The 18,826-nt window shown below is 60.3% G+C and overlaps 2 protein-coding genes and 1 non-coding gene across 5 annotated transcripts; 1 reads left to right on the top strand and 2 right to left on the bottom strand.

Moving 5' to 3' along the window:
• Positions 1-341: 341 nt before the first annotated feature.
• On the bottom strand, positions 342-8,156 carry RAB1B (RAB1B, member RAS oncogene family). The gene is made up of 6 exons (XM_007128226.4): positions 8,041-8,156; positions 6,314-6,386; positions 5,926-6,021; positions 5,717-5,812; positions 1,904-2,035; positions 342-1,811 (listed from the first exon to the last, which is right to left on the bottom strand). Exons 1-6 carry the CDS (start codon positions 8,052-8,054, stop codon positions 1,617-1,619), a joined length of 606 nt encoding a protein of 201 aa, XP_007128288.1. The 5' UTR covers positions 8,055-8,156; the 3' UTR covers positions 342-1,616.
• LOC112067480 (small nucleolar RNA SNORA62/SNORA6 family) lies at positions 3,486-3,636 on the top strand. The gene has a single exon (XR_002893299.1). It is a non-coding gene; the product is annotated as a small nucleolar RNA SNORA62/SNORA6 family (small nucleolar RNA).
• Positions 8,157-8,857: 701 nt separating the features above from the next.
• On the bottom strand, positions 8,858-18,435 carry KLC2 (kinesin light chain 2). Of its 3 annotated transcripts, none has more exons than XM_024133375.2 (16): positions 18,333-18,435; positions 17,374-17,648; positions 14,777-15,007; positions 14,583-14,652; positions 13,703-13,925; positions 12,965-13,052; positions 12,771-12,872; positions 12,500-12,673; positions 12,294-12,393; positions 11,601-11,650; positions 11,426-11,493; positions 10,877-10,985; positions 10,616-10,774; positions 10,411-10,535; positions 10,129-10,192; positions 8,858-9,831 (listed from the first exon to the last, which is right to left on the bottom strand). In XM_024133375.2, the coding sequence occupies exons 2-16, from the start codon at positions 17,599-17,601 to the stop codon at positions 9,748-9,750; spliced, it is 1,875 nt and encodes a 624-aa protein (XP_023989143.1). In that variant the 5' UTR covers positions 17,602-17,648; positions 18,333-18,435; the 3' UTR covers positions 8,858-9,747. The 3 variants fall into 3 exon arrangements, with proteins under 3 accessions (XP_023989143.1, XP_028339387.1, XP_023989144.1); XM_028483586.1 differs by having other exon boundaries at positions 10,135-10,192; XM_024133376.3 differs by lacking the exon at positions 18,333-18,435 and having other exon boundaries at positions 10,135-10,192; positions 17,374-18,004.
• Positions 18,436-18,826: the final 391 nt, after the last annotated feature.

Raw genomic sequence — 18,826 nt, 5'->3', positions numbered from 1 at the left:
CGCGGGCCAGACACAGCGGGGCACAAGGTCTGCGGCCCAACTCCCCATCCCGGACCCGCCTGTGTGGGTGTTGCCGGCGGCGGCTCACCAGGTGCTCACTGACGGCAGCCAGCAGCCCTCCCGGCCGGCCGGAACCGTGCTGGGCCCGTGGGGACAGACCATAGAAGCACAAGCAGGCAGCTCTCCTGGCTTCAGGAAATGGGTCAAGGCCTTTCAACAGCAACCCTAGGACACACAATCCAAGCCAGTACCCCTGTGCAGCCCACCAAGGCCAGGGCTCCAGTGCCTGCCCCACCAACCAAAGGCAGCTCCCACCACAGACCACACTCAGCCACCACAACTTCCTTGCAAAAACCCTCGGCTCACCCGAGGGCCAGTGGAAATTTATTTATTTATTTTTTGTCCTTTCCGTCTTTCCCCAAGTGGCTTTTCCTTGCAAAATGCCTGACATGACACCAGAGGGGAACCTGGGAGTTGGGAGGGCCCCCAAGGGGCAGCCCAGGGACTTAAATACAAGCTGGAGGGGAGGGCACAGGTGGGACAGGCAAGAGACAGCACAAGGGACATGGCTTCTCAGGTAGAGATCAAAGGTTTGCTTTTCTGCAGGAAGAAGCTGTGTCAGAGGCAGGGGGCTAGCATCCTGGGTGGGAGGGAGTTAAGTGGAGAGGCCCCCCCCACCCTGGGTTGCACCCACATTCCCAGAGAAGTAGCGACAGGGGATGAGGATCCGCCCTCAGAGGCTCCAAGGGACGGAAGGGGGAGAATAAGCCAGATGTGCTGCCTCAGGGAAAGGGAGGAGGTGCTGGCAGAGTGAGGGTTAAGGCTGGTGCCCAGCCTCTGGCACGGTGGGCCTTCCGCCTCCGCCTGCCTTGGGGACAAAGGGGCACGGTGGGCAGGCAGCACACGGGCCTGGCTCTGGCAGGGCAGGGGGGGCAGGAGCAGGCTCCCTCTGGGCTCAAGACACAGGCCCAGCGCGGATGCCCACCCACCTGCCCTAGATGTGCTCAGACCCCACCGCAGCTGGACGGCTCGAGCTGTGAGTGTGTGTGTCGGTGGGGGGGAGGCAGGGAGGAGAGGAAAGTGGGCTGCTGGGCCCCTGTGGCCCCATGCCCGTCCTGAGGTCCAGCCCAGGGCCCTGCATTCCAGGGTCCTGGATCCCCTGGTCCCATTCCTGGCCCCAGGTGCTGACTGCAGCCAGGGGCAGTAGAGGCCAGGGAGGCCCTCGGCTCCTGGGGAAGGGGGGTGCGCAGGGGAGGGGAGGAAGAAGAGTAAGGAGAGAAACCCACTGCAGCATACACGGGGGGCAGGGGGAGGGAGACAGAGGAGAGCCCTCATCCCAAAGGTGTGTGGTGGGGTATCTTTTAAAGTCACCCAGAGGCAGCAGCAGAGCAAGCCCGCACCCTCACCCCAGCCAAAGGTCCTGGGTGTCCTCCCTTGGGGGCCCTGACAGAACCGGGGCTCAGGGCGGCAGGCAGACAGGCCAGAGGGAGATGGGGAGCCCAGGACACCCCAAAGCCACAGATTCAAATGCCCCGGGAGAGGGAAGTACCTCCTGCCCCCTCCAGGGGCATCATCTGGAGAAGGTGCCACCTCCGGTCCCACCCCACGAGCCCCTCCTAGCAACAGCCGCCACCAGCCTGCTTCACGGGGGTGCTGTCAATCTTGAGGTTGGGCCGCTCACCCCCTGAGGCTGCCCCAGGCCCCATCCGCTTTTTGATCTCAGCAGCCATAGTCATGAACGCCTGCTCGACATTGGTAGCGTTCTTGGCACTCGTCTCCAGGAAGGGGATGCCCAGAGAATCTGCAAACTCCTGATGAGGGGAGAGGAGGAAAGAGAAGGGGAGAGGAGGTGAGGGGCAGCAGGCCCCAGCCCACCCGGGCAGCCCGGCCCAGGCCTGCTCACCTTGGCTGTGGTGTTATCCACCACCTTCTTGGTGGTGAGGTCGCTCTTGTTGCCCACCAGGAGCTTATTGACATTCTCGCTGGCATAGCGGTCGATCTCCTGTAGCCACTGCTTCACGTTGGCATAGGATTCCTAGAGGGACCAGATCAAAAGTTACTTTCCTCCCACCTCCCACCCCTATGCCAGGCCTGGGGAACAGGGGTTTTGAGGGGAAGATGGCGGTCCTGGGCTTCTGAGAAAGGCAGGCGCCCTGGGCTCAGGGACCCAGAGGAAGCTCCTCCAGGCTTAGCGCTCCTTCCTGCCCTCCTCTGTCTGAGACCCCAAGAGCCAGGCCCAGCAGAGCCCCGGCTGTCTACCAACAGCCCCGACACCTCAACAGCTTAGACCAAGGGCCAGCCAGCTCTGCTTCCCGCAGCTGCTCGTGTTTCCCCGAAGACACAGAAAAGGCCTAACCGCGTGGAGGGAGCAAATGGCATCAGGAGAGAGGCCAGAGGGAAGACAGAAACAAAGGATAACAGGTTAGCAAGAAATACAAAGTCCACACAGTGGCCTTAAAATCCCTTTAAGGTTTGAAACCTTGGAGCCCAGTGGTAGGTGGCGGATCCTCACAGAGGAGACCCTGGCCTACGGGGGAGACAGGTATCCTGGGAACAGGGCCCGACATTTGTCCTACTTCTGGCACCGACAGCCTCTGCGCTCGGCCTGGCTCTCGGCAGCCTGCTGCGCCCCACCCCCCGACGCCTGGCACGCCGACAAAGGACAGAACTTTTAGGAATATGCTTGAGCTAGAACCACTTTCCCTTCTTAGGAGCCAGAGGTCTGGTGAGATCACACTGGGTTCAAACGTACACCTCCTGCCATGTCCCAGGCGGGGCCCTGTGCTGGGCACTGGGTTCAAATAATGGAATCATGCCTGGGCCCTGCCCTAAAGCACTCAGGGGACAATGGAGGACTAGACTAGGGCACACATAATGGAAGACAGGGCGACCAAGCGCTGCAGGGATAGAAGGCAGGAGCTGGTGGAGCTCCAGGATCATCTCTGCCCGGGGAGATTACAGCCGACCTACACCTGCAGGGACGAACTACCCCCGTGTGGGTGCCAGTGGAGGGACAGGGAAAGGTGCAAGCGGAGGAGAAGACATACGCCGGGTCACGGGAGGGGATGGGAGGGGCGTGCTGTCTTTGGGGAGGGGGAAAAGCTAAAAGCTGCTGGGACACAGGCCCTGAGCAGAGAAGGAGAGGAAGAGGAAGCAGGCCCAAGCAGGGAGGGTCTTAGCCTGTGGCCAAATCTTAGACAAGCAGGAGCCAGCAGAGGTTTTCTTAGGAAGGGGACAGCAGGAGCACGCCTGTGCTCTGGGAAGACAGTCCGGGCAGGAGTGCAGAGGCCAGGTCAGACCGGCAAGGAGACGGAGGCCAACTGGGAGATGGCTGGAATGATCCACGGAAGAGAAGATGTGCCCTGAGCCAGGGAATGAGGCAGGGAAGAGCACAGGATTTAGAGTCAGCCCACCCTGGGTTAAGCCCCACCTCTGCCACTTATTGTATGATCCTAGATATGTCACTTGGCTTCTCTGAACCTCAGTTTCCTCACTTCTATAAAACAGTACCTGAGGCCACTGGCCGATGAACTCACAAGTGTAGGTAGTGTGCTACATGAGGGGCAAGTTTTTCGCTAACATCACAAGGGTCTCTGGCCCAATGAGTGGAGTTTGATAGTAATACTTGCTACAAATGTAAAAAAAAAAAAAAACAGTACCTCCTGGTGGGGCTGTTGTGAGCATGGGATAATGAATGCAGGCTTGTCTCATAACAAGTGCTTAACTAACAAGAGATGCCATTATCGTCATCACTGCTATTATTACGAGGGGACGGATCTGGGAGAGATGATGGGGGAGAACAGAGGGGCCCAGGGACTGACAGGATGGGGGAGGGAAGTTTTCTGGTCAGGCCAACAGGGACTCTGTTATAAAGATGAGGATGCAGAAGCCAGTTCAAGAAGAGATGGGGAGACCAGCACCAGACAAGCTGAGTTCTGCAGATGGTCTGGAGCTCTGCAGATGGCCTAAAGGCGGTCTAGAGGCAGGAAAGGATGTGCTGGGAAGCAAAGAACCCTGGGTTCAAAACACGGGCTTTGCCTTTCCTGACTGTGAAGCCATGGGCAGGTAACTCAACGTAAGTCTCAGTGTGTTTCCTCATCTGGAAAAGAGGAATGCCACCATTGAGTTCACCGGGTTACACTGTGAACATGGAAAGTAACACAGACACGAAGTGCCAGCAGAATGCAGGACACGGGAGAAGATCCACAGTGACAGCTCTTTAGTTGTACAAATCACAAAACAAGAAGCCAAACCACACGGTGGCCAGAATTGTGCAGGGAGAGTCAGGAGGCGGCTTGGGGCAAGCAAGAAGCACAGGGTCTGGGGCTGCAGCGGGCCGGGATACGACGGACCGGTAAGAAGTCACTGAAAAGAGAATCTGCTGCAGCAGGAGGTGGCAGAGCTTGAGACAGTAACTTTTTCAAAGAGAGGGAAGAGAACAGACTTAAAAGCCATGAGAGATCAATCATGGCAAAAACTGAAATGAAGTCACAAGTTTTGGCGGTTAGAGGTCCTTGGTGACCTCTGTCTGAGTGGAGCAAAGTTCACCCACGGCTTGTTGTCCAGGAGGCATCACGAGTCCCTGGTGAGCTGCAGAGCCCAGCCGCCCCTCAGAGCAGGGACTCCTCCTGGCCTGGGGCTGATACAAGGATCTCCATGTCCCCAGGGCCTGACCCCCAGGAAGCAACAAAGTTTAAAAAAAGCCAAAGCGGGTAGAAGCAGTAGGCCTGGGCTGTCTGTCTCTGCCACTTAACTAGATGCAAGGCCTAAGGAAGTCCTACCACCCCGACCCATAACACACATATCTTTGGAGTGTTACAAGCATCAAAGGGCTGCGACAGAACCTGTGAACTATAACGCGTGACAGGACTGTTTCCCGCTGTTAACATCACCACCGATGCCAATGACACAAGACTAACGCTGCCACAGCAGACACAGGGCTCCCAGAACTCTGCTCACGCTGGGCCCAGAGTGCAGGGCTTCCTCACGTCCTTGTGTAAGGCCCTCCAATCGCTTCTCCACAGTGTCTTTACCCAGGAGGCCACGGGCCCAGCATAGCAACCAATCAGCTGACTAACCAGAAGCAGTAGGCCTGGGCTGTCTGTCTCTGCCACTTAACTAGATGCAAGGCCTAAGGAAGTCCTACCACCCCGACCCATAACACACATATCTTTGGAGTGTTACAAGCATCAAAGGGCTGCGACAGAACCTGTGAACTATAACGCGTGACAGGACTGTTTCCCGCTGTTAACATCACCACCGATGCCAATGACACAAGACTAACGCTGCCACAGCAGACACAGGGCTCCCAGAACTCTGCTCACGCTGGGCCCAGAGTGCAGGGCTTCCTCACGTCCTTGTGTAAGGCCCTCCAATCGCTTCTCCACAGTGTCTTTACCCAGGAGGCCACGGGCCCAGCATAGCAACCAATCAGCTGACTAACCCCCCCCCCCCCCCCACAAAACACAGGTGCCTGGAAGGTCTAGAATAAGGTGGCAAGTCTGACAGGGAGGTGAGGCCTGGTTCTGCCAAGGCCCTGCAGAGGGGCCTGGGGAGGATCCAGGTCTGCAGCTATTTCCCTCCTTGTGAAATGAGTCTGAGGACAGTCTCCTTTCTGGGCAGCATGAGAAAGAGAGGACGGGAACAGTAAAAAGCAGCAAAAGCCAAAGACCTGAGGCTGAGGAGGCAAAGTGGAGGATGGTGAGCCCAGGAGTACCTGGTCGGTGACGTCGTACACCACGATGATGCCGTGAGCCCCCCGGTAGTAGCTGGAAGTGATGGTCCGGAACCGTTCCTGACCAGCTGTGTCCCACTACAAGACAGCAGGAGAGAGGGGCAGGTCAGCCCTGGGCTCCATGCCCAGGGCCCCTCCCCTCCCAAGGGAGATGTCTCTGCAGCAGGAATTCTGGGAGGAGCAACACTCACGATCTGAAGTTTGATGGTTTTGCCATCCAGCTCAATGGTTCGGATCTTGAAATCCACCCCGATGGTGCTGATGTAGCTCTCTGTGTATGTGTCATCCTGAAAGATCAGGGACCGGTGAAATGGCCTGAGCGAACAGGTCTGAGGCCCATCTGGAAAACCTCCCTCCAATCTCCTGCCCCAGCTGAGCTCATAACTGCTGAGCCCCAGTTCTCAGCACCCCAACTTGCCAGCCCTATGCCCCTGTTCAGTCAGATATGTTGCTGGCAAGTCCTGAAACTTCATCCTTGGTCTCCCAGGTCTTGCAACCACTATTCTCTGGGTGGCCCCGCTACCCCTCTGGCCACCAGCCAGGACCCCAGATGGATGTTATGGGAAGCTTCTTACTTACAGCAAATCGCAGGAGCAGGCAGGACTTGCCCACGCCGGAGTCACCAATCAAAAGCAGCTTAAATAGGTAGTCACTGGAGAGAAAGGATGGGAAGGTGTGAAGGAAGGCAGGGAGCCCACCCGCCATCATCCTGGAGTCAAAACTACAGCATTCTCCCACACTGTGAGGTGTGCCTTGGATTAGAGTATTAAAGCACTCACAAGATCCTCCCACAAGTCCTGGGATGGGGAGGGTTGACCACTCCCCATAACACAGCTGGCCCAAAGGGGTGCATCTGAATTCCCACTTTACAGAGAAGGAAACGGAAACACAGAGAGGGACGTGACTTGCCAAGGATCACATCAGTTAGGTGACAGAGCTGGGTATCCTACTGATTCCTGATAGACTCCATGGTTTCGGGTTCTGTAGGGGCTATTTAGGGAAACCCTCCTACACTGCCCTGTGCCATACCTGACTTGGCAGGGGAGGCCCCAGAAGTGGAAGCCAGGGCCCAGCCTAGAACTTAACTGAATACCTATGTAAAGAGCCTGGTATGAAGCCTCCAGAAAGAGATGGTCAACAAGCGGCAATGATAATAGCAGTTAAAACGATCCAGTTCCTACTTGTGCCTGGCCTTGTGCTAAGTACTTCAAATGCGTCATCTCATTTAAGCCTCACAACAGTCCAATGAAGTCAGTGCCGGTTATTCCCAACTAATGAAGAAACCAGAGGCCAGAGAAGGGAAGAGACTTGCCCTAAGTTACACAGCTGTTAACTTTAATACTGGAAACCAGGTTCAGACTCCAAAGTCTCTGTGAAAGCCTGTTGGTTCCCTTCTCTGTTACCCCTTATAATCCAGCTCAGAGCTTCACCCTTCCCCAAGGAAATCTGAAGCCAGGATCTGGAGGAGAAAAAGGAAGTGGCAAAAGAGGAAGAAGGTAACTGACACTAAGGGAAAACTGTCGATGAGAAGTCGGGGCAGAGATGTGGGCCACCTACCCGTAGGGGGAGTGACCAAGAAGTGAGGAAAGTTTGAGGAACAAAGAATCCCACTGGAAGGGAGAAAGCAAATGCCACATTCATCTAAACTTCTTCGGCAGGGTGACGGCGAAGGGAAGGGGTGTGACGGCGGCGCCGGGGGCTTGCGCAAAGGTGAGGGGAGGACGGGAGGGTACCAGCCTCTGGGAGCGGCAGGGCACTTTGATCCAGGTAAAGGGCAAAGCGGCAGCCCCGGAGGGGAGAACCTGCGGAAAAGCTACCCAGCGGGTCAGCCCCCAGGAACCGGATTCCGGGAGGACTGGAGAGCAGAATGTACGACCCGACCTAAAGGGCCCGAATCTGGACCGAGACCAGAAACTCTGGGGATGGCCTCCACAATGCCAGGACCGTCGTCAGCACCCAGACCGCTACTCTCAGGCAGCAGGTGGGGAAACTGAGGCCTGGAAAGACCGGGGCTGCGGGGTCACCTGACCGACAAGGCCTGCTAGTGCCGATGCCTCGGGATCCAAGTGGTGCCCCTCGGGGTCGCAGTCTCCGGGCCCGGGTGCAAGAACTCGGGGCGTCGAGCCGGGGTTCTGGGGCCCCCGGGGGAGGCAGAACCCGGATGTGAGGGGGGGAGGTCAGCGGAAGAGGGACCCGGATGTGGGGGCGCCGCGCAGTCCTGACCCGGGCCGGACAACCCCGGTAAGCGTACAGCCCCGTACTCGGGATCGAGGCTGCGCTGGACGGCGCGGGCGGGGCGCACTCACTATTCGGGGTTCATGGCGGCAGCGGCGGCCCGCTCGGTCGCTCCCAGTCGGCTCTGCTCCGCCTCCCGTTCCAAGATGGTGGCCGCTCCGCCCCAGAGGCCCCGCCCGCGACGCGCAGGCGCAAACACTCCGGACTGGGACCTCGCCGCGTGGCTCCTCGGAACTTGTAGTCTCCTTACATTGTGCAACTCACCCCGCCCCCCGCTGCGCAGGCGTAATCCTAGCCCACGCCCCACCACCGCCGCGCGTTGCCTTCTGGAGCTTGTAGTTCGCTCCCTAGAAGTACCTGGGCTGGAGGACCGCGCTCGGGAGCCTGACAGCGTCCCGGCGTTAGATCCTCAAGTTAGTGCTGGCGTTGACACGTTTCACGTCTGTCTGACAGAGGCATTCATCCTTCCACTCCCCGCAGCGTTAGTAAAAGTTCATTTATCCAGGGTTCTTCGTGTGCTGGCGCTCCTAACTCCCAGCAGCAACCCCAGGAAGAAGGTGTCACCCACATTTTATAGATGAAAAAATCGAGACTCGGTAACTCGCTCAAGGTCTAACAGCTTGGTAAGGGGCAAAGCTCGATCAAAGTCCGTGGTCTCCAGAATCTCAGAGATGAAGGTTGTTAGAAAAACATCCTGAATCTGTGGGGCTCCCGAACAACTCCGGGATAGAAGCCTATCTGGGTTGCAGCAGCTGGGGACTAGACGTGAGCGAGCCACCCACCCACACACACACACACACTCACTCGCAGCCTCTCCTGTCCCCAACCCCAATGTAGAGACGTAGAGACGTTAGGAGCCCTCGGGCTCCGCCCCAAAACAAGCCCAGCTCAGAGTCAAACCGTCTTTATTTCTACAGCAACATTTGAAAATAGAGAGCGACCGCCTCACCTCCCAACTGGGGCAGCCCCTCCTGCCACAGGTGTCCATCACTGCCCCTAGCAAGAAGCTGTAGGCGTGGGAGGAGGCGTGGCAGGATGGCTCTACGGGCGGTGCCCAGGGCGGGGTCAGGCCCAGCCTGGGCGGGCCGGGCGGGCCGGGCAGTGCATAAGACCGGGCTGCGGGGCAGAGCCCGGCGGTGAGAGGACGGACAGGGGGTGGGCTCTCCGTCCTGGGGCACGGGGCAGGGCGCACCATTCAGAGGCCGGGAGGAATGCGAGAATGCCCAGGGAACCCTTTGGGGAGGCACCGCCCCTGAGATGTGGAGCCTGGGAGATACCACCGCGCGGAATGGGGGTGATTAAGGCCTGGGCGGTACCACTAGAGAAGGTGGGGTGAGGGGAGGCCGGATAGTACCAAGGACTGAGGGGAGGAGTGCGGCCAATAACTTATTTCTCTATATACAGAAGCAACGGCCGGGGCAGGGCAGGGTGCTGAAGGGACGGCAGGTGCTTAGTGTTCTTGGGTTTGGGGTCTGCGGAGGGGGGGGCCACTGAGCCTCTGTCTACCTTTGGAGACCCCGGCCAGCCCCTCCGCTGGCCCTGAACCTAGGGAAGAGGGGGCCCTGCTAGAAGGAATAAATAAGGGGTAGAGCTGGAGCGGGCAGGCCCAGCCTCCAGGGCTCAGGCTGAGATGACAAGGGAGGAGGTTACCCTGAGATCGAACAGAAAAGACAGGGGTCCTTGGGAGAGACAGGAGGGGCAAGCAGCAGGCCCATGCGCAGGGCTGGGGTGGGGATGGTGCCGGCTGGAGGCTCTAGCGACCGGCTGCCCCTTCAGGATTAGCCCACAAGGGAGCTTCGTCGGGAGAGGTCCATGGAGCTGGAGCTGAGGGTGCGGCTATCAGAGAGGCCTGTGCCTCCAGGCTGCGGGCAGAGGGGCAGGTGGCTCAGCCTCGAGCTGCCGCCAGTGCGCGCTTCCCTGGCCCGAAGGGGCCTGACACTCCCACCCTCCTCCACAGTTACTGTGCTGCCACTGGCCGCTCGCAGGCAGGAGCTGAGTTTCCCTCATGTGTCTCCCCAGGGTCCAGCCCAAAGCCAGGCCTGGGATGGAGACAGGAAGTGTGGCTGGATGAACAGACATGCTTGAGAAGCTCGGCAAGTACACAGGACATGCAGGCCTGGGCCCGGGGCCTCGGCTGCCCAGCGCCCACAACTACCCACCGGTACCTGGACTGGCTCTTCCACACTCTTGTTGAGGAAGTTGAGGGAACTGGCCCGCTTCATCCTGAGGGGAAAGGGCGGTCAGGATTTGCCCACGGTGGAACGGGTGGAGGACGGGGGAAGGGGTCAGCTTGGGGCAGGGGAGGGAGGCTGATGGGAAGGGAGATTGGTGGTGGGTGGAGCTTGAGCGAGACAGGGAGTTCACCCAGGGTCTGAAGTTCAGCTGGGGTTGGTAGGTTGTGGGGTGGGTTCTCGAGAGGCTCACCAGGGTGGACGGCTCACCTGGGGTTTGGGGGCTCCTGGGGGCCACCACCCTGCAGCTTCTTCACCAGCATCTCACTGCTGCGCCTCAGGGCATCTCGGAGCTTCCCGAAGGAGCCACTGCGCCGCAAGGAGCCGCTGCCGTCCTGTGGGGCGGACGGGTTCGTCTCTGTGCCATGCCGGCTACACAGCCTCCTGGCCCAGTCTAGCTAGCCCCTAGACTCACCCCGCTCCACTCGGCTGCAGGCCCTGCCTCCTCGAGGTCAGCCTCAGACCGAGCCCCGGCACCCGCGGGCACGTCTCGGCTGCCACGGCGGTCTCCGCGCCCACTGCTGCCGTCTTTCAGCAGCTCCACCACCTTGGTCTGGCTTGCAGGGTCCAGGCCCTGAGGGAGGGCGGGCACATCAGGCGGAGCAACGGGCCCTGACTGGATCACACACAGGGCCACGCAGGTCCCCGCCCACACCCATGGTGCCTGTCGCCCTACCTGCTTGCGGCTGCGGCTGGCGCAGTCTTCCAGCGTGTGCGCGGCTTCTAGCTTGCCCTGGCGCCGGTACAGGGCCCCCAAGCTGCGCAGCGTGGTGTTGACCGTGGGGCTGCGGACGGGAGAGCGGGACGGTCTCCAACTCCGTGTTCCCCAGGAGCCAGGGCCTACCCATCCTGACACCCAGCCCACGCTGGCCCTGAGGAACCATCCAGCCGACCAAAATCGAGCCTTTCCTGTGTGTCAGGCCCTGTGCTAGGTCCGCCTGGACGCCCCTGTTTTGGGGAATCACCTGAGGGCCCTAGGTGGGATGTTGCCGCCAGGACTAAAAGCTGGGAAACCCAGGAGTGAGATAATCAGGCTCTCCTGGGACAGAAAGCCTTCTTGGGACAGGTGGCCTGTGACCTGGGCCTTGAAAGATGAGCTGACAGAGAAGAGGTGTGTGTTCTGGGGCTGAGCAGTATGGAGTGTGGAGCCTGGCCCCGGCCCCCCCACCAGGATGCCGCTTCCCAGCTCTCTGCTAGCCCGGCAGTCCCGCCCCCCTGTCCTCACCTGTCTACTTTACAGGCCTTGTACCAGCTGCCATATTCCCCATAAGGGGTGCTGTCCCGGCGCTTATCCTGGGGGAGAGACAAGCGGAAGGTGGGAGAAGGCCCTCCCCTGTACACACCCCCAGCCTCATCCTCCCTCCGCAGACATCTGCCCCGGCCCTGCCCCGCAGAGCTACCTTGCTCTCCTCCCGTTCCTCTGCGTGCATCCAGATGGGCTTGTTGTCCCCTGGAGGGAGAGAGGGGGCTGTCACCAGCCTCTCATGTGGGCCTCTCCTGGTTGGGCTGGACACATGACTGGGGTCTGGGAGGAGGTCAGGGGTACTCAAGAAGGACCAGGGTTGGGCTTCATTGAATGAATGAATCGACAAGAAACAGACCCAAAACATGACTGACGCTCCTCTGGAAGGGAGGGGCCTGTGGCACAGGCCTGTGCTTGAGGGGCTTGTGACTGGGGGTTGGGGGAGCACACCCTTGCAAACCTCAGGCCCACGGTGCGAGACGATGCTAGGCCTGAATGATGGGCCGGGCTGAGGGGTCCCAGAGCAGGAAGTGACTGACCGTGAAGGACCAGAAGGTGGCTTCCCGGAGTGGGAGACATCTGGGCTGGGCCCTCACGGCGAGCGTGGGTTGCCCAGTGGAGAAAGGGGAAGAGGCTCTGGGCCGAGGGCACGGGTATGCGAAGGGAGGGCATTGCACGGGTACAACCTCCCAGGGGGCTGTGTGAGTTGGGTGTGTGTGCTCACGTGTGCACACAAGTGGCTGTGGACCAGCCAGACCCTAGGCGTGAGGCCTGCCCGGCTGAGGTATCCGTCCTAGATGCTGACGGCTGGGCGGGCCTGCGAGCTGGGGCACACAGCAGCCATGCTCACCGCTGACAGAGCCGAACTCCTTCTCGTGAGCGCGGGTGAGGATCTCCTTGTACAGGGTCTCTGCATCCTGGTACTTGCCCTGTTTCAGGTAGCAGGAGGCCTGGAGGGGCAGGGCCCAGAGGGTGAGCAGGATGCGAGCAGTTGAGCCTTTTCCTCTCCTCCCTCCCCCCTCCCGCTTCCTCCAGCCCCCCTCTAGCCCAGGACACCAGGTTGTTCTTGGTCTTGGCCACGTTGGGGTCGTCAGGCCCAAGGCGTGTGGCGTAGATCTCCAGTGCCCGCCGGTAGTAGTATTCCACCTCCTCGGCTTTGCCCTGGTTCTGGCACAGCAGGGCCAGGTTGCTCAGCTGCTTGGCCACGTCTGGATGAAACTTGCCCAGAACCTGGGACAGGAGCGGGAGCCAGTGGCTGGGCTCGGGGCCGGCCTACATCCCCCGTCGGCCCAGCCCACCTGGCCTGCCCAGCCCTGCCTGCTCCCACCTTCTCCCGGATCTCCAGTGCCCGCTTGCAGAGGGGCTCAGCCTCCTTGTACTTGCCCCGCTTGCCATACAGGACCGCCAGGTTGTTCAGTGTCGCAGCCACCTAGGGGGTGGGAGAATGGAGGCTCCATGACCCGGGACCTGGGAGCTGCAGGGGGGAGGGGAAGCCCCCACCTCCCACCCAGCCTCACTCACGGCTGGGTGGTCCTTGCCCAGCGTCTTCTCGCGGATGGCCAGGGCATCATTGAGCAGGTGGGCAGCCTCCTTGTACTTGTTCTGGTCCCTGGGGGCAGGTGGGAGCACGACGAGGGTTATCCTCCAGCCCAAGGCCCTCCTCCTAGTGGCCCAAGACCCCTGTGGTCACTCTTCCTATGCTTACTAATGACTGAGCATGATGGCGTGTGACCCGGAACGTGGGGAGACGTGGTCAGCCCCCGCTCTCTGGCTTGGGGGGGCTTTGTGGAGGAAGGGCGTGCAGTGCTGGGGTATGAGCCGGACTCCCCCAGATCCCACCCTCACTGCCCCTGCCCAGTGCACCTTGTCCTCTGTTCCCCAGGGCCTCTGCTCATGGTGTCCTTTCTGCCAAGGAGACCTTCTCCGACCCTCCTGTGCTCTGGGCAAACTCAACTTTCACCAAAAGCCCTCCTCAAGCCTTGGTGCCTGGAGGTGTGCCCCCGGCATCCTCGTGTGCCGTCCCCTCCCTGGTTATGTCCAAGCCTTTGTCCACCACTAGACTGAGGCATATTCATGTCTATAGCTCAGGCACCCTGTGGGCTTAGCCCTCTCCAGGGACAAGATCCTTCTTTCTCTGTCACCCAACTGCTTGGTGGGACCCGAGTCCTGGCCCACTGCAGGCACTGAGGATTTGTGACCAGGGCTGGAGCCTTCAGGAAGAATGCTCCCCTGGGTGACCGAAGCCGGAGGAGCCCTCACCGATAGACCAGCGCCAGGATGTTGAGCATGGTGGCCACGTCAGGGTGGTCGTGGCCTGACGTCTTCTCCAGGTCCTCGAGGGCCTGCTTGCAGAGTGGCACGGCCACCTCATAGCGGCCCTGAGAGGCGTACTGGATCACCAGATTGTGCAGGGTGCGGAGCCGCGCCGGGATTTCATAGCCCCCGTGCTGGGCAGCCACATCTCCTCCTCCCGGACTGGGGGCTGCAAAGCCAAGGGCGGGAGGTCAGATGTACCAAGTGCCCCCTGAGCTGGGCCGGCACATGCCTGCCATACCTTTGACCGACCTCACACGTGGCCCCGGGCAAGTCACCATTAGCTCTCAGTTTCCCCATCTGTAGAGTGGGTCTAGTCACCCCACAAAAAGAGCGGGTAGAGTCCCAACTCCGGTACTTCAAGCTGTTGTGTCCCAGAGCAAGTCGCCTAATCCCCGAGCCTCAACCTCCTCACGTGCAGAAGAGAGGCTCTGATACACAGGCCACACGATCAGCAAGGCCAGTACGGGCCCGGGGATCAGCACTGTGCGTGGGTCCTCCTTTAACCCTCAGCAGAGGCTCCGAGAGGAGAGAAACTCTACCAGTGGTCCCAGAGCAAGTGGAGGCAGAGCGGGGCTCGCACCCAGGCCGGACCGCTCCAAAGCTCTGAACTGTGATGCCTGCTCCTCACAGCACGTGGGAGATGAGAGAAGCAACATGTGACACCTGCCTTTTCAGCTCTAATGCTGGGATGTTATCATCAGAAACGAGGCAGGAAAGAACACGGCAGCCACTCAGACCTTGTTTTCTGTGACCTCTGGGTCCCAAGGACCAGGAGTTCACACAGCCCTCCTTTCCGCCCCCAGAGCCAGCTGCCCCTCCGCACCTGGGCTCTGCTCCTCCTCACTGGGGAACAGGTCATCCAGAGAGTCTTTGGGGACGTCCCCCTTCTCCTCCTGGGGAGGAAGACGGGATGGGCGTCAGGGAGGGAGGCGGCCCGGGGGGTCGGCGGGCTGGGTCGGAGCAGCGTCGGCTCCCTGCCGCCCCCCACCCCCGCCCAGCGGCTGCGGTAGGGCTTACGCTGGCCGAGGTGTCCTCGTCCAGCTTGCGGATCTGGCTCATGAACAGCAAGTGCTGCTTCTCCTCCTCGAGCTGGGCCACGGCCTGCTCGCTGCGCTGCAGCTTCTGCTGCGTCCCTGCCAGCTCCTCTCGCAGCCACTGGTTTTCCTGCACCAGGCGCCGAACCTGAGCTCGCAGCTTCTGCTTCTCCGACTCTACAGCCCCCAGGTGGCTCGACAGCGCCAAGATCACCTGCGGCGGCCAGCCGGAACGGAGGTCAGAGCCCTGCTGACCCCCGCAGCCTGGGCCCCAGAGAAGAGCCAGGCCCGGAGGAGCTGCAGGGCTGTGGGCCCCGAAGTTCTCCTCTCATCAGGGGAGTTTTGCCCCAGGGCCCCAAACAGACCAACATAGCCTGAGACCTGAAACCAGGAGGCTTGGGGATTCCTAAGTCCTTCCTTCTGTGGTCAGGAGCCCTGGGCTCCCAGGCTGGCTGGGCTAGACTCTGAAATAGCCCATCCCATTGCCTGGGCCTCCAGCTAGTCCTCCATATCGATGGTCCAGTTCCCACCTCGTGGGGTTGTTCAGATCATGAAGAGCACTAGCTGGGGTGCTGCCCTTTCCCCGAGCCGTCCACTCGTTTCCTGTCTCTCCTAGGAGTTGTACTCAAGCCCTGTAGCCAGAGCCACTATACCGCTGCCCCCGGCCCAGGGCTAGCGCTTTCCCAAAGACCCTGATAGACGACTGAAGGGCTACCGAAAGACCCCATCCTGACTTCTGCCAAGGAGCCAGGGCAGCCCCTGTCCTCCTGCAGCTCCCAGGGAGGGAAGGGGGTGTGTGTCCTAAACCCGCAGTGTCTGGAAAACCACAGGGGCAGGTAAGGGGACCCAGAGGCCTCAGCCTCAGCCCCCATCCCTCTCCCCAAACTCCACGACTCCTTTCCTGAGCTTCCAGGCTCTTCCCGCCTTGGGGCCTTGCCTAGACTCTACCCTTTCTCCGTCCTTCATGGTCAGGGTCATTTCTGCAGTGAAGCCTCTCATGCCCTCAGCCCCCGGAAAGCACGGCACCTCCCCCGCCTCCATGCCATTCTGTTGTCCATCTGTGCCTGTATACACTGGGAGGGGGCCCTGGTGTGTTCACCTCCGTAGCTGGCAGTCAGCCGGCCGAGGAGTGAATGCCCGACACGGTGCCCTCCCAGAGAGCCAGGCAGTCTGGGACCCCGTGCTTTCTAGTTGATTAGCAAACGCCTAAGTGACAGGTGTTTTCACAACCACTAGCTATTTTTAAAAAATATCCTAAACAGCCTGGAAGTATTTACGGCAGATGGCACGATCCCTATTTTAAAAACAAGGAAACCAAGATGATACCACCTGCCCAGGATTCACAGAGCCAGGCAATGTCTCAGCCAAGATCTGAGTGGGCCAAGACTCTCTGCCCGAGAGTCTAACTCCTTGTAACACCCCAGCACCTCCTGGATAGCTCCGTCTTCATGTCATCCCGGCAGCCCCAACTTAAGAGGGCCCAAACAGAACTCCTGACCCATCCAGGCTCTCTCCTCCTCTGAATTTCCTCAAACCACAAACCTGGGACTTTCCCTGCCCCTCTCTGTCTCCTTTAGTCCATCCCCAGGCCCTACTGGACCTACTTCCAGAACGTCTAGGACTGACCCCCTTCTTACTACCCTCATGGCCCAACCCACCATTTCTCGTTGGAATTCTAGCAGTGGCTTCCTAACACCTGCTACCTCCTTCCACCCTGACCCACAATCGTTCATTCTCCACCCCTCAGCCAGAGAGAGTTTTTAAAACCTAAGCCAGACTGTGTCCCTTTACTGCTTAAACCCTCCAAAGGCTTCCTGATTTCCTGAGAATAAAAGCCAAACTAATAAGGCACAGCATGATCTGGTCCCTGCCTTCTCCGCAGGCCTTTTCTGTCCCTCTCTTTCCTCACGAAGCTCCAGTTAGACAGGTCTCTCAGTTCTCCCTCCACAACAAGATCTTTTCCACTTCAGGACCTTTGTACATGCAACCTCTCACTTTCCTCCTTTCTCTGGAGGCTGGTTCATTCCTTCCCTCAGGTCTTGATTTAAATGTCATTTCCTCAGAAGTCTTGCTTGACCAATAGCTAAGGCTATCACAAGATCTTGTTTTTTTCTTTGGAAAAGAAAAAATATTATTATCATAATATTGAATAAACATATGTGTATTTCTGACTCTCTTCCTATCGGACTAGGGCAGGGATCTCGTCTGTCTTGTTGGACCTGTAGCCCTGGCACCTAACACATTGCCAGGCACATAGTAGGCACTTGATAACTTACCTGTTAACAAATGAATAGAAGAATGAATGGGGGGATCCTTAAGGATTTCCTCTGTTTTTTTAGGCCATGCAGTGTCTGCTACCTAGCAGAGAAGCCAGATGATCAGGCTCTCCTGGGGCCAGGCACGGCCGGGGTCTCCAGAGCCCATCCATTTCTTCAACAGATATTTACTGGGATCCTACCATGAGGCTCCAGGGGACAGATTCTTCCTTCCCTTCTGCTTCTGTTACTACATTGCCAGGATTCCTCTGGAAGGCTCCATCCCTCCCATGACCTCCCTCCTCAGCACCCCAGACCAGCCTACCTGGGCCTCCCCCAGCCCCAGTTCGATGGCCTCCAGGGAGCGGCGCAGGAGGACACAGCGCTCCTGTGAGCCGGGCTCTGCCTCACCAGCTTCATGAGCGACGAGGGGAGCGAGAAGGGCACGATGCTCCCCGCGCAGGGTCTCTAGCCCTTGGATAACGGCCTTGGTGCCCAGCACGATCTCATCCTGGCTCAGCTTCTCCTCCCGAGGAAGCACCATCGTGGCCATCGCCGTGCCGCCTGTGAAGGCGAGAGGGCGGGCAGGGGGTGCTGGGCCTGGGGCCACGCCGCCGTCCGCCCCGGATTAGGTAAACACCTAGGGTCCCCGGATGCCTGGGTCCCCGGGGTGCCCCGTCCCCCAGGCAGCAGCCCGCACCGTGCCCGCGCTCGGCCTACAGGGGGCGCGCCCGGCTCGTCTTGGCCCGGGAGACGCAATGCGGTGCGACCGGCGAGGCTGGACCCGGATTCGGCCCAGACCACTGGCTCAGGCCGGCTTAGGCGACCCAGTCTCGGGGCTTCCCTGGAGACTCCCTTAGCCAGAGCAGGGCGCGCCAGAGGATGGACCTACGGGGATCTTGGGGGGTTCACTCCCGTGCGGGGTCACCGTCCCTCTGGGAGATCCGGCCCCAGCCCCCCCCTCGGGCAGCCCCCTTCCCAACAGGCTGGCCGAGCCACAGAGCCCCTCCTCCTGGGCAGCTCGACCCTGGGGAGACCCTTCCCCTAAGGAGCTGAGATCTCGGGTTCTTCGTTCCCCCCTCCCCCCAGGCCGCGCCCCATAGGCCAGCACGACATCCTGCGGACCCCTCCCCTGAAAAGGCCGAGCTCCCGCCCCCGGCCACCCAGGACCGCGCCCCCTCCCCGCGGGGTGGCCTGGCCCGCTCACAGGCCGCGCCCAAGACGACCCCTCCCCTAGGCCGACCCAGAGCCCCCCCTCTCCCGGCCCGATCGGCCCGCGTGGACCTGCGTCTCCCGCTCGGGCCCGCCTCCCGCTCCAGCTCCGGCTCCCGCCCCGCTTCACCCGGACCAGCAGCCGTGAGCAGGTCCCACCGCCTCCATCCCGCCGGCCTTCCCAGCAGTCCTTGCGCCGCCTTAAAGGTGAAGCCCGTACCTTGGCGGCGTCGGAGGGGGCTAAACACTCTTCTCGGCCCGCTGGCTGCCTTAAAGGAGCAAGCCGGCCGGGCCCACTCCAGGCAAGGGGAAGGGATCCGGGGGCGTGGCCTCCGGGGATGGGGCGTGGTCATTGAGGCGCCGGGCGTGGGCTTGCCCGAAGCTTAGGTTCATAGCGGCCACCTCCCACTCTCCTGCGGCATCGGGTTCCTCCGCTGTAACCCGCCCCGAGGCAGCAGCTGTGTGGACAGCCTGGGGAGGATGTGCCCAACCTGGGGAGGATGTGCACCTGAACTTGCCCTGTACCGCTGCCAGAGAGGGCGGCGGAAGAAACTGGGGCCCAGGGA

This window comes from Physeter macrocephalus, unplaced genomic scaffold, assembly GCF_002837175.3.
Source record: "Physeter macrocephalus isolate SW-GA unplaced genomic scaffold, ASM283717v5 random_48, whole genome shotgun sequence".
In the NCBI taxonomy this organism is placed as follows: domain Eukaryota; kingdom Metazoa; phylum Chordata; class Mammalia; order Artiodactyla; family Physeteridae; genus Physeter; species Physeter macrocephalus.
Note: the sequence above shows the minus strand (reverse complement) of the source record. Positions and strands in the feature narration are given on the sequence as shown.

Bases quoted from the DNA above. Each gene is read 5' to 3' on its own strand.
- RAB1B (XM_007128226.4), bottom strand. The intron at 5,813-5,925 runs GTGAGTGTTGCT...GCTGTCTTGTAG, and splicing joins AAACCATCAAACTTCAGATC to TGGGACACAGCTGGTCAGGA. The intron at 2,036-5,716 runs GTACTCCTGGGC...TGGTCCCTCTAG, and splicing joins TGTACGACGTCACCGACCAG to GAATCCTATGCCAACGTGAA.
- KLC2 (XM_024133375.2), bottom strand. From the start codon at position 17,601: ATGGCCACGATGGTGCTTCCTCGGGAGGAGAAGCTGAGCCAGGATGAG. The intron at 14,653-14,776 runs GTAAGCCCTACC...CTTCCTCCCCAG, and splicing joins ACGAGGACACCTCGGCCAGC to GAGGAGAAGGGGGACGTCCC. The intron at 10,536-10,615 runs GTGAGTCTAGGG...TCCGCCCCACAG, and splicing joins CTGCAGCCGAGTGGAGCGGG to GACGGCAGCGGCTCCTTGCG.